This window comes from Lemur catta, chromosome 24, assembly GCF_020740605.2.
Source record: "Lemur catta isolate mLemCat1 chromosome 24, mLemCat1.pri, whole genome shotgun sequence".
NCBI classification, from domain to species: Eukaryota; Metazoa; Chordata; class Mammalia; order Primates; family Lemuridae; genus Lemur; species Lemur catta.
In genome coordinates, this window is record NC_059151.1 from 8020238 (window position 1) to 8033644 (window position 13407).

The 13407-nt window shown below is 37.2% G+C and overlaps 1 protein-coding gene across 2 annotated transcripts in view; it reads left to right on the forward strand.

Moving 5' to 3' along the window:
- The window catches only part of GRID2 (glutamate ionotropic receptor delta type subunit 2), a 1057247-nt gene that overhangs the window by 892666 nt on the left and 151174 nt on the right, over positions 1-13407 (forward strand). For both annotated transcript variants that reach the window (XM_045536712.1, XM_045536713.1), the window contains exon 13: positions 1649-1844. In XM_045536712.1, coding sequence (XP_045392668.1) covers positions 1649-1844 — 196 coding nt within the window. The remainder of the gene's footprint in view (positions 1-1648; positions 1845-13407) is intronic.

A 13407-nucleotide genomic window follows, 5' to 3' on the forward strand; every position in this document is an offset into this window, starting at 1 on the left:
CATTAGCTATAAAATATTCCAGAAAATTCTTCTCATCAAATATTACTTTTTAAATGCATCATTTTATTCAGCAGATGAGCAGAGCAAAAAGGAGTTATCATGGTAGTTTCCATGGAGTAAATAATATACATCAACAACACAAAACTCAATAAACTGCAGGTTAAATTTTGCTGAAAATTACCATTAGAAATTGGCACAAATACTTCTCTAACAAACACGCTCCATAATTTATTGTTTGCAACACAATTTTATATATGATGGAAATTGGTGAACTGCAAAGAGTATTCCCAATACCTTTGCCCAATCCTAGTGTTGGTTGTAAAGATCCTCAGGAAATCATTAGCAAACTCCATCTAGCAACAGAACAAAAGGTCAGGGCTATATGTTATGTGAGATTCATGGCTCATGGTTGTGCAGTGCTGTGAGCATTCAGTCTTGTTCACAATACGGTATAGTGTTTGGAAGCATCTGCTCCCATTCCCAGAAGTTAGTAAGTTGTTAAGCGTGCCAGCGTCTGATTTGGAAGAGTATAATAAAGACGGTATTTTTTCTTAAATGTCAGTCATTAGAGCCGGTCACCTACACAAATTCAATGAGTTCTAGTGGAGTGGTAATTGGTTCTTTAAGTTAGAAAGTATAGAATGACTGAGAAACTCTAATTTAAGGAAATCAACCGCAAATTTAGGTATGGATAACCTGGGACAAACAGATACCATCTGCAACTCAAGAATTGATTGGAAAATCCTGAGGCATTATTCTGAAAAAGGGAAAGCTGAAAAACATGTCCAGCTTCCCAGAAGCATGAAATTTATTCTCTTTGAATACAAATAAAAATCTCTCTCTCACACACACATACCACACACTAGAGCAAATATAGCAAAAGAATTATAGAAATAAGAATCAACATCTTGTAGTGGAAACATTATGGTGTTTGGGGCAGACACATGCATATTTGACTCCTGGATCTGCCACCCCCTCACGGTGTCACACTGATCAAGTCACTTATTCTCTCAGCCTAAGTTTCCGCATCTATAAAATGGGTCAAATAGTTCTGAATGTGAGACATTTCTGTGGGGATGATGTATGTCAGTTGCCTGGCATGTATGTAGTAGCCACTTGAAATATAATTACTTTCATAAATACTAGTTTGTAAGCATACATGTGACCTTAAAACGTGTTGTCTTTACATTTAATGATTTAAATGTAAATTATAATTATTTTATAAAAATATTTAAGCCTTGCCACCTAAAGGAACATAGGCATAATACTTATAACATATTGAAAAATTTTTTCAAATTACTAAATTATATGACTATCTAGCAATCTGGTTTAATTTGTCTTTGCCTTGGTGAGATTGCTAGACTTTTTTTTTTCCTAGTGAAGGTTTACAAAGAAAGCATTGCATTACCAGTAGAAATTTTCACCTTTCCTTCAATAATAATTTTGTCTTCTCATAAGTTGTATAAGTGCCATATACCCTAATAGCAGTTTTCCTTATACATTAGATCTTAATATTAAGAAACAACAAAATAAGAAAAGCAATTTGATATCCATCTTCACATATATTGCCCTTTTCTTCCTTTAACGTTATCTCCATTTGAAAATATTAATTACTCTCTCATGTCTCTCTTCTCTTCCAATAATCAAGGTCTCTCCAGGACCTTTCCAAGCAAACAGACATCCCTTATGGCACAGTCCTGGACTCTGCAGTGTATGAACATGTTCGCATGAAGGGACTGAATCCTTTTGAGAGGGACAGCATGTACTCCCAAATGTGGCGGATGATCAACCGAAGCAATGGATCAGAGAACAATGTTCTGGAGTCCCAGGCAGGCATTCAAAAGGTACTGGCCATGGTTCTTCTTTAGTAGTCTTTACTATTTTATCTCCCATGTTGGAATTGCTAAATTGAAATTTGCTTATTACTTTTTTTCTTTAACGCTGACATAGAGTTTGTAGTTAAATTATGTTTTCTATTGATTTAAGGAGGTTTTACAGGGACTCATTGCACCATTGGAGGGAATTCAAAGTCCTCTGTGGTGTGTCTACCAGATCAATTTCCAAGTGAATGCTAAAATAAAAAAAACACATGCTGGTATTTTGTTCATGAAAAGGTTAAGAACTTATAAATACGAAGACTAAATAGGTTTTTACAAATCCTATTCCAAGTAGCATTCAGGTTATCTGATTCTTTCAAATGACTCGGGGTATTTTCTATACTGCATTTGTTTTTAGATTAAAACTTTATCTTTAGTTGTGATTTGTGAAGCCATCTGGAAGCAAAAGTTAATATTGTCAACAAATAAGTTTCCTACAAATGTCTGTTTCTATTTCCAAATATGCAAATCTTTATTTACATCTTATTTTCTTATAATTATCATTTGAAGGAACTATACAGAAAAGGCTTAGAAAGGCTTTCTCCGTTTATGTGAAAAAATGAATGCTATTTTTCATTCTGAGCTGTAGTTTATAGACATGCATACGGAAGCAATGCAAGCCCTGTCAACCTCTGTGAGAGAACTATTTTTTTGCTTAAAATGATTTTTAGTGACTAGCCTAGTGAAAATCACTGTTGTTGGCATTTAATAAATAGTTATGGAACAAATGAATGAATGTCAACGACAACAGCAATGGTGGCATACACCTTTTCTCCCTGACCTTCCGCAGCGGAGTAACTTGGACCACCAGTCTGAGTTTCCTGTTCAAAAGATCTAGTGCAGTAAAAAGAGAGGGAATTCGAATTAGGTTGGAGGGGGAAATAAAAGAATTAGAAGAGAGGAAGTGGAGATGATAAGAACCAAGTACTGGAAAGAGATGTCTATGTGAATAATCAAATCAGCAAAAATAAAGCCAGAACTAGTATTTGAGACAGTGACAGACATTGTTGGAGGAGGGATGCAGAGTCAGTAGATGATTGCAGCAAGAGTGAGTAGCAGAGAGCATAGTTCTTTTAAAAGGAGTAAGCTCTTTTTTTTTTTGATTTCAGAATATTATGGGGATACAAATGCTTTGGTCACATAAATCGCCTTTGCGCTGCCCACGTCAAAGCTATAAGCATGCTCATCCCCCAGACATAGCACACCACACCCATTAGGTGTCGATTTACCCATCCCCTCCTCCTCACTCCCACATGCTCAATCCCCGATGAATGTTATTTCCATATGTGCACATAAGTGTTGATCAATTAGGACCAACTTAATGGTGAGTACATGTGGTGTTTGTTTTTCCATTCTTTTGATTCTTCATGTAGAAGAATGGGCTCTAGCTCCATCCAGGGTAATACAAGAGGTATTAGTTCACCGTTTTTTATGGTTGAGTAGTACTCCATGGTATACATATACCACATTTTATTAATCCACTCATGAACTGATGGGCACTTGGGTTGTTTCCACTTCTTTACAATTGTGATTTGTGCTACTATAAACATTTGAGTGCAGGTGTCTTTTTTATAGAATGTCTTTTTTTGCTTTGGTTGAATACCCAGTAGTGGGATTGCTAGATCAAATGGTGGTTCTGCTTTTAGTTCTCTGAGGTTTCTGCATACCGCTTTTCATAGAGGTTGTACTAGTTTGCAGTTGTCCTGCCGCAATGTATGAGTGTTCCTATCTCTCTGCATCCACACCAACTTTTGGGACTTTTTGATAAAAGCCATTCTCACTGGAGTTAAGTGATAATCTCATTTGTGATTTTGATTTGCATTTCCTTGATGATTAGAAATGTTGAGTATTTTTTCATATGTTTATTGGCCATTTGTCTATCTTCTTTTGAAAAGTTTCTGTTCATGTCCTTTGCCCACTTTTTAATGGGGTTGTTTGATTTTTTTCTTGCTGATTTGCCTGAGTTCTTTATAGATTCTAGTTATCAGCAAAGGAGCAAGTTCTTTTTTAAAGGAATTGTGCTGATAGAAAATGCTGAGTAATGGAGGATTTTCTGGAGTGGGATGTCAGGTTTGGGGAAATTTTTTATGACAAAAGATTTATACAGTATCTGCATATTAATGGGATGATACAATAAAGAAGGGGAAATCTATGATGCAGGAGAGAGATGGGAGAACTGTACTTGATTAGGAGATAAGTCACAGAATCCAGTGCACAAGTGGAGGGTTTGGACTTAGGAACACAATCCACCCCTACCAAGAGGAGAGAAGATTGAGCATGTGAGCATACATGCACATGGGTTGGAAGATGTGGTAATGGCAGCATGAGGAAGTTCATCTTTGACTGCTTGTATTTACTCAAAGAAACAGGAACCAAGGTCATCACCAAAGCATAAGGAGCGGAACAGAGAGTCTGGGAATTTGAAGAGAGAGAAAGTAGAAATGATTGTTCTGGAAAATGGAAGAGACAGTAGACTGGTGAGATGTAATGGGCTTCCCAGACAAGACTAAGAGCCCTTTGGTAATAGATGTTCATGACTATAAGACGGGACCAGCCAGCATGATTCTGAGTTTTTCTCTATTCATCTTCAGATGCCGAAGTGAAAATCCAAAGTCCATAGACAGTAGATTGCACCAGAATCGGTGTTTGCCAGATAAGGATGACAGGATATAATAGGGACAAGGGAATTGAGAGTAAAGGCAAAGAAGTGATATGAATTGTGGAATCTGAGCTATTTAAGAGGACAGTGATGACACAAGGGGAATTGAGGATATTGCAAGGGTGGCATGAACCATGTATTGTAGGTCTGGATGGGACTGAAGAATTGTTGGAGTCAGTGAACCAGAAGGATAGAAGTGGAAGCAATATGAAGCTGGTGCTGAGATGATACGTGGAATTGCGATGACAAACAAAGTACAGTTATTGAAAATGGTATGACGTGGGGGTCGGTGGCTAAGGTAAAAGACAAGATCTTTGGAGAAAAGACAGTTTGTAGACTGAGAAACCAAGTATTGGAAAGAGATGTCTATGTGAATAATCAAATCACCAAGAGTAAACACAGAACTAGTTTTTGAGAGTGTCAGCAAAGTGATGAAATCTTTGCGCTGTGTTAGAAGAGTAACGCAGGGTCGGTAGGTGACAGCAGTGAGACGGAGTAGCAGGAAGTACAGTCTGACTACATGAGCTTCCAAGCTGGAGGACTTCAGTGACAAGGGTCTAGAAGTGGTTCAAGGGCCAAGGAGGACACCTACCCCAGTCTTGCACCAATGGCTGTAACAGAGAAGAATAACGAGTTATCCCAGTGTTATTATTAACTGCATCCTCCTTCACCCTCAAAAGTGGGTGAAAGAAGGATCTGGAGAGTTGTAGATGAATGGGAAAACTGGTCAAAATCAAGGGATGTGCAGATTTCTATCAATGAGATATGAGAAGTGATCCTGGATTTTCCACGAGGGCAGGCATTCAGGATCGAGGGCCAATACAGGCTCTACGTTCTAGGCAATTGTGTTGGTAAGGAGATGTGTGGGGTAGCAGGAGGGGCGAGCATGCTGCCAGGAGAATGCTGAGGTTGGGGCCCCCCTTCATCCCTGACCACGGCAGGGTGGAGGTCCGGCAAACCGCAGTCTCCCCAGCAGCTGCCGGACTCGAGGACATGGCTTCACAAAGGGAAAAAGGATGGAAGTAGAAAGCAGATTTCAACGGTTACACGGTTTTACGTATAGTTAGTCCTGGTTTTACGCACCCCAAACCCATGAACCACCCTGGCCGTAGCCTCTTTTCTGGTTGTTCCATTTCCCTTCCTCCTAGAGCACTACAGTATCACTGGCTTTGAGTAAAAATGCCATAGTAGATGACAGTTCATGAGCCAGCAGCAGAAGGAGGGTGAGAGCTAACCCGAGCTTCAGTGAGCGACGTGGTAATACACTGTCTAGGTACAACGGTACAAGACCTTAAAATCTGGGTGAGACCCTTATTACAGAAATAAATAAGCAAACTTTATTTATTTTCTGCTTGAGGAAAAACAATTCAAAATACTCAACAGCTCTGGGCCTATGAAAATGCCAACGCTCAGCTGTCATGTCACCGGGCTTGGAGGTAGGAGTGTGTTTGCTACGTTTGCCCTTTTGCCAGATGATTCCAGCAAACAGCATATGATTCACTTTAGCACTTCGCCCTGCATCTGGGAGCTCAGATCCCACTGGCATATTTTCTGCTCTCCAGAAATCAGAGTTTTTAGGTCTGTGTCAGTTATCACACCAGGAAAGAAGAGACACCAGTGGGAGAATGAAAAAGACACAGGGATCATTTTCAGTGGCCCTACTAATGCATTTTTAATGGTAGGCTTGGGCATTTTTGATTATTATTTTTTAAAACTTATTTTTGTTTATAATAATACTCTTGGAAGTTTGAAATCAAACTCAGCCTTGATTGGATATGTTCTCAAAGAGGAAGGGAGAAACCTAGAATCATAAACTTCTTAGGTTGTCAGAAACATTTTTACTTGAGTTAGAATATGTCAAGTTTTATAGCATTCAAAGCATACTATGAATAAATATTTTTTCTAGATGCCCAGAAAAAATATGTATATACTAATTCTATAAATTACAGTGGGTGCTGATGAAAATAATGAAGTGCTGTCTTATGTATATAAAGATGACACTATCAACCTGCCATTGGTGGAGCATGTAGTTTTAAAATTGCTTTTTTAAATAGTGATTTAATTCACGATGAAAGGCAGATCTGCTCCAGTTCTTCTTTTAATTAATTATGTTCACTTCTAATAATTCATCTATTCATTCACTCATTCCTTTAATAATCAACAAACATTTATGCAGGGGCTACTAAGTAAAATGCAGAACAGTAGCTACCTGTAGAGAGTTATACAAGATGTTGTGAGAAAACAGACAAAGGAAACTTAGCACAGCCTGAAGAATGAGGTTAGTTCAGATCAGCGAAGGCTTCCTCAAAGAAGTGATGTTAAACTTGGAATAAGTAGGATTGAATTAAGTAAACCAGAAATAGCAGTAGATGAGCCAGGGAGGAAAGACCTGAACAAAGGCATGTTGGTGGGCAGCGGAACACAGTGTGTGCAACTAACAAACGCCAGTTGCAGTTAGAGTACGAGTTGCCACAATGGAGTGATGCGGAGGGAGGTACCATCCTGCCTGCGGAACAAAGACACCTGCTGGGCCGTGTATCATCTCAACTTGCTAGTTGGACATTAATCACATAATTCTAACTAAACAGGCGGAAAGATGTAAAAAGAATAACTAACATCATTTGAAAATAAATTTCTGGATTGCAAAGCATATGTCGCCACTTCAGTTTTCTTCCATATCTTTAAAATCATGGAAATGGAATTGATGAATTCTAAGATTTTTCTTCCAGAACAAATATTCAGTGAGTCTTTGGACACTAATTTCAAACTGCTTAATAGCCACATGAGAGAACTGCATGAAACCGCGGAGGAGCCTTTCGGGAGTCGCTAACGCAGAGACCCTCCGAGTGAGCCTCTGCTGTCAGTCCTAGTTTCACACCCATCCTCTCACTCAAGTGAAAAACTTCCCCAAAGGAATTCCAACTGTCTAGTTTCCCAGGATGAAAAAGAACAAATAGGTACATCTTTGTTTCCTGGCAGTTCCATTATATTCACAAACTTCTTTATCCAATAAATACAGTAGATGGTGCATTACCTTGGCTTAGTGCTTACTCAAAGATACTTCCCAAATTGGAAAAAGTATATACATTTTCAAAAATTTCTGTTGGGAAAATATAAAAAATTAAAAATTATAGTCCTACCATAATTTAAAAACCAGTTCATTCTACCCATCCAATTTTACCCTCAGGCTTAACCTCCATTAATAGCAGGGTCTGCGTCTTTAAGCCTTTCTTCTGTATTTACATAGGTGCACATATGCAGATGGGCATATGCATTCAGTTTTTTTATTTCCATTTCGACTTTTCTTTTAAATAAAATGTTTCCATGCCTTTATCTTTTTCAATTTCTATGTCAAAAACATCTTTCAGGTTAGCATAAAAATCTATACATTATTTTAATACCTGTACCTTCAAAATAGCCCATGAACTGCTATAATTTATCAAATCATTGCCTTTGATGAACATGTTGAATGTTTCATATATTTTCTCCTAAAAACAGCTATAATTAACATAAATTTTTATATATTTATGTTATTTTTCTTCTCAATACACTCCTAAAAATGGGATTCTGGGTTAAAGAGTACATGCATTTACAAATTTAATAACTATTCTGAAAGCATTGTCTAAAAATGTACCAATTTCTGCTTCTGTCCATAAATGAATAGCATGCCTGTTTTCCCACTTTCTTGTCAGAAGTTGCCAGAATTACATGGTATTACTCTTTTATTTTTTTCATTTTGGTCAAAATGATGAATGAAAAGCATCTGATTTTTATCTTCATTTTTCTGATTGTTAATAAGGTTGAATATTTTTTTCAAATCTGTATAGGCTTTTGCACATCATCTCTAGATTGCCAGATTATTTACTTTCCCTCTTTGCTATTGATTTGTGTTATTATCAATGTTAATACCATTTTTTAAAACATACTGACAGCGCCCCTTGTCTTTTTAGTTAATCCACCCTTAGCCCTTCGGGCTACTCCCTTCCAGCCCAATGCCCACGTACATGTCCATGTCAGTTAAGCAGATGTCGTGGCAAGCAAGTGCCATTTGGCCAAGTCCTAATAGAAATCCGCATGCCCCAGTGTATACGTCATAAGACAGCATTTCTTTTGCCAGCCAGCACTTTCAAAGGGTAGCATTTACTTTGTGAAAAATGGGAAAAGCTAAATGGTTTTGTAAGTATGTCTCGGGGTTCTTCACTGTTTGCTATTCTTTTTTATCCCTTAGACTATTAACATAGACCAAGAATTTTGTAAAATTCAGTTCCCTAGTAGATGATATATACTAAGAAGGTCACATTTTTCTATGGACATTTTCTAATCAAGATGTTGGACTTCATGTCTGTGTATTTTTTTCCATTACATTGAGCTGTAGACCTTTACCACATACTTTGAATTTTTAGTCTTTCCTTCCCTCAGTGCGGAACTGGGAACCCATGTAGCCTTTGTTTGCATCCTGTGGGCCCCAGTCCCTGACTGTCCTTTCATAGCCTCGAAAGGGCCCTCCGTCCCCTCTCCTCTCTGATTTGTGTGCTTGGTGTTCTGTAATTTTCCTCTTCTCAACTGCTAAATTCAACTCTCTAACTAAACATAAATGCCACGATTACTAGAGTATCCTTCTGCTTTTGTATGTCTCAGATTAATTGTCGTCTTAGGCACTAAAGCTTCTGATTACAAATTCCTCCTTTCTTGTTAAATATCCATAACTACTATTTTCCTTATTTTAAATCAATATGTCTTGCAAAATCCTTTAGGGCTCTGCTGTGTGGCGCCAGCTCAGCCTAGGAGATAATAAAATAAATAAAATTTGAATGCCTTGACAGTGTTTTGGGGCAATAAACATATTAAAATATAAAACCATTTGGTAGAAAATAAGCAGCCTCTTCCCTCTTCCCTTTATTTCTCCTATTACACATATCATTAAATACTGGAATCCAAAAGGGCAAAACAGGTTTTAAAAAACTCCATAATTGAAGATAGAGCTTCTCTTTTTATGTCATAAGGAATTGGTTTGTAATATAATCTGAGCATATCACATTAATAGTTTCCATATTTAACATTCAACATAAAAAATTTTATTGAAATTCTTAATTTTATTTATTTTTGTTTTTTAAAATTGTGCTAAAATACATGTAACAGAATTTACCCTCTTAACCATTTTCAAGTGTAACAGTTCAGTGGCATTAAGTACATTCACATTGTTGTACAACCATCACCGCTATCCATCTGCAGAACTCTTTTCATCTTGCAAAACTAAAATCCTATACCCATTAAACAATAATTCCCCATCCCCCCGCCAAACCCCTGGGAACCACCATTCTACTTACTGTCTCTATGAATTTGACTATTTTAGGTACCTCATGTAAATGGAATCATACAGTATTTGTCCATTCAAGACTGGCTTATTTCACTTAGCATAATGTTCGCCCATGTTGTAGCATGTGTCAGCATGTTCTTCCATTTAAGGCTGAATAATATCCCTGTGAGGACTGTAAAGTCTTGGACCCACCCCAAAACTAGCTCATCAGAGACTCTTGGGGTGGGGCCGGAAAATTGTATCTTAACGAAGTCTCCAAGTGATTCTGATGCATCTAAAGTTTGAGAACCAGTGGCCTAGGTTATACTGTAGTCCAAGCAAGCCATTCACTTAACTGTTGCCTTCCAGCAAGAGACTTTAGGAGTCCACAGCTTCGAGTACATCTAAGTAATCTAAAATCTTTTATCATCCTAATCGATACTAACAGGTGTATATATGTATGTATATGGACGATTTTCTTGAGTGTTTCAGCACTGAGGAATACAACCTTATCTATCTTTGCTCCCTACCTGCAGTTGATCAAAAAGTAGAGGTTAAGTGAGGGGCACATCACGTGGCAAGGGTAGCTTCCCCTCTTTGACAGCTTTTGCTTTTTAGGAACAAAACCACTTTTATCTGCTTGCTGCACGTGTCCACCTGGATGCCCTGCCAGTGCCCCTGCCAGCTGTGTGTCTAACTCTGAGCTAATCACCTTTCTTGCAACTTGATGCTTATCTTTCTGTGTTTTTTTATTTCTGTTAAAAGCACTAATGCCCTCCCTATCATCCAGGCTGGAAATTGAAGAGTCATTTTCATTGCCTTCATCTTTCTTACCAGAACCAATTAATTGCTTCAGCTATCAATCCTGCCTCTGCAGCACCACTACCATTTATTGCCTCCTTTCTGTATCTACTTCCAATTTAGTAATTCATGTCATTATTACTACCCTCCTAGACGATAGAAATAACTAACTAATTGGTCCCCTCCTGCAAATTAATCTTCCCGTAGCATGGTACTAAAAGTGATCCATCTTTGCTCGAAAGCCTTTAAATGTTCCTTTTTATCTCAAGTGCAAATTGTTTATCCTCGCATTCAAAGGTTTCTACAATTTGGCATTGTCCTTTCTTTCAGTCTTCATTTACTCATTCATTATTTTCGTTCAAAATAAGGGTGTATACTAACACCAATTCTGTGCGAGGCATTAATTTAGTGTCTTCTTTTCCCTTTCACATGCTTCTATGACTATGAAACCAAGTTACTGGCTTTCTCTCATGTTCCTCAATATTCTTGCATATCAGGTGTTGCTCATTTCTCTCCCCTCATCAGCCCACTGTTCCCACTGCTGCCTTTTTTGGTTCATTGGCTCTTCATTTTCCAGGACTATCTCCATTGTTACTATGAAGTCATTGCAGATTTTTCCCTAAAATATTTTCTTCCTCCATTAAACTCTGATAATTTATCCAACACATATATGGCTTCTTTTTAATGTTATAATTGTTTGTGCTTGTTGTTATCCATCTAGATTGTACACAGCTTTGGGTGAGGACCCATACCTGATTCATCAGTTTATCCCTGTACCTGTACAGTTTCAAGCTTGATTCTTACTCAGTCTTTCTTTCCAACTTGAGTGATGAAAATCTTCTTTAATAGACATCAACATAAGATTATTCATGAATTCAGACCCCCAAATTTCTAAGCCTGAGTTCTTACAGAGTGTTCCTCTTAAAGACACTGGGTATTTATGTATTTTTCTTAATACTCTGAATGGTACAACTTATTCACTATCTTTATAGACTCTCAGTAAAATAATTTATAAGTAAAATAGGTCTCAATACTTTTTCAACTTAGTTTAAATGATCTCAGTCTCATGTGTTTATGTAACTGAGACCTATAACATTGATTAGGGAAGATTAACATATGGAAATATATGTTTTAAGTCTGGCGGAATCATCAGCTGTATGTACTCATTTTCTATTTTTTATCTAGGAAGTTGGAGAACAAGGCAGGGGAAGCAGAGCAGGGCTGAGGTTAGAGTCAAGCAAGTTCAGCACTTACCTCAGCTGCATAATTTGGGGGGGCACCATAAAACCTCCGTAAGCACCATATAGAGATAAGATCAGCATTGTCAATCTTCCCTTTTGCCCTAGGCACCAATATGGCTCCACGTGGTGCTGGCAAATTCAGTCCTTATTTAGAACTTTGATATTTTATCATGGATTGTTGCATTTTTATTTTTTCTAAAAATATTGCATTAAAATATTATTTATCTTGGTTACTGACTTTGATACACCCTTCAATTTTGCACACAATGTGCGTGCTTTACTTACCTTATCCTAGACTAGGCCATGAGAAGGAGGCAGAAAACATCGGAAAGAAAAAAGAAAGGAAAATAGGGAAAGTGAAATGTGTGAAGGCACATAGACTAAGAGCCTTTATTGAATACTCTTAATCTTTAAGTTTAAAATATTATATTACATTGATAATAGAAAACCAAAAACAAATATGATGAAAGATTTTGCCAATATTGGTGTAAATCAATGACACATGCTTGTGTACAGAGGGAGACTGTCACCAGATTGAATATTTTATTCCTGCATATTGCACCATATCATTACGTTCATTGTATTAGCCCAGGAAGGTTGATTCTGAATTCTTTTTATGTTTTCCATATTTATGCTTATTTTTTCCTTATGAGAACTAGTTATAAATTTTGTGCCACATTTTAGGAGAATTTACCTGTTAATCTCCAACAATTTCCAATCTATACTTTCTTAAATATTTCTTCAAGAGTCCACGATAATATATTTGACTAAAACTTATGTTGTTTGGGCTTTCAAGGAAGATAAAATGGAGCTAGAATCTGAGATTCTAATTATTCATAAGGCCCAGGCACGGGCCTGAGAAATTGCCAGGTGAATTTCCCCAAATGTAGCACATAACTTGTAACTCACCTTAACAGGGGGAAAAATATAAGCTAATATATGGCAAAAATAAAAGAATTTAGAATCAGCAAACTTGGGCTAATTCAATGAATATACATATTTTAATCCCCTGAGTTCCTGGAGTTTTTTACCTTTAAAAATTAAGGCCTCTGTAGTGTGAAAATGCAAAGTTTATTTTTAAAGAACATAGAAGACTGCCAGGGAAGAGTAGATACTCACAATTTATTGCTTTTCCCTTCCCCAACAACAAGGCCAACAATATTCCTTTGTTTGCTGATTCTCAGCTAGTACCTTAAGCTTGAATACCCCATCTGCTCAGTGGTATGTAAATGTGACAGAAAATTTCTGCCTCAAATTATACTGTCAGAAATATATTGAATTTAATACTTTACATATTTAACTCTGTGTATAAAATATTTAGCCTGCAGGAAAGTTGTGAATTACAGTCAAGTGAAATACTGCACTCGAGTTGTCAAGTGCAAGGAGCTTTTATCAACTTTTTAACTCAAAATATCAATATTCTCCCTCATCATGTTAACACGAAGGATGCACTCATTTATGCAATTCCAGCAACAGAGATAGTCTTGCTTGCCATTTCTTCATTTGGGGCTTTGAATATAATAATTATAGGAA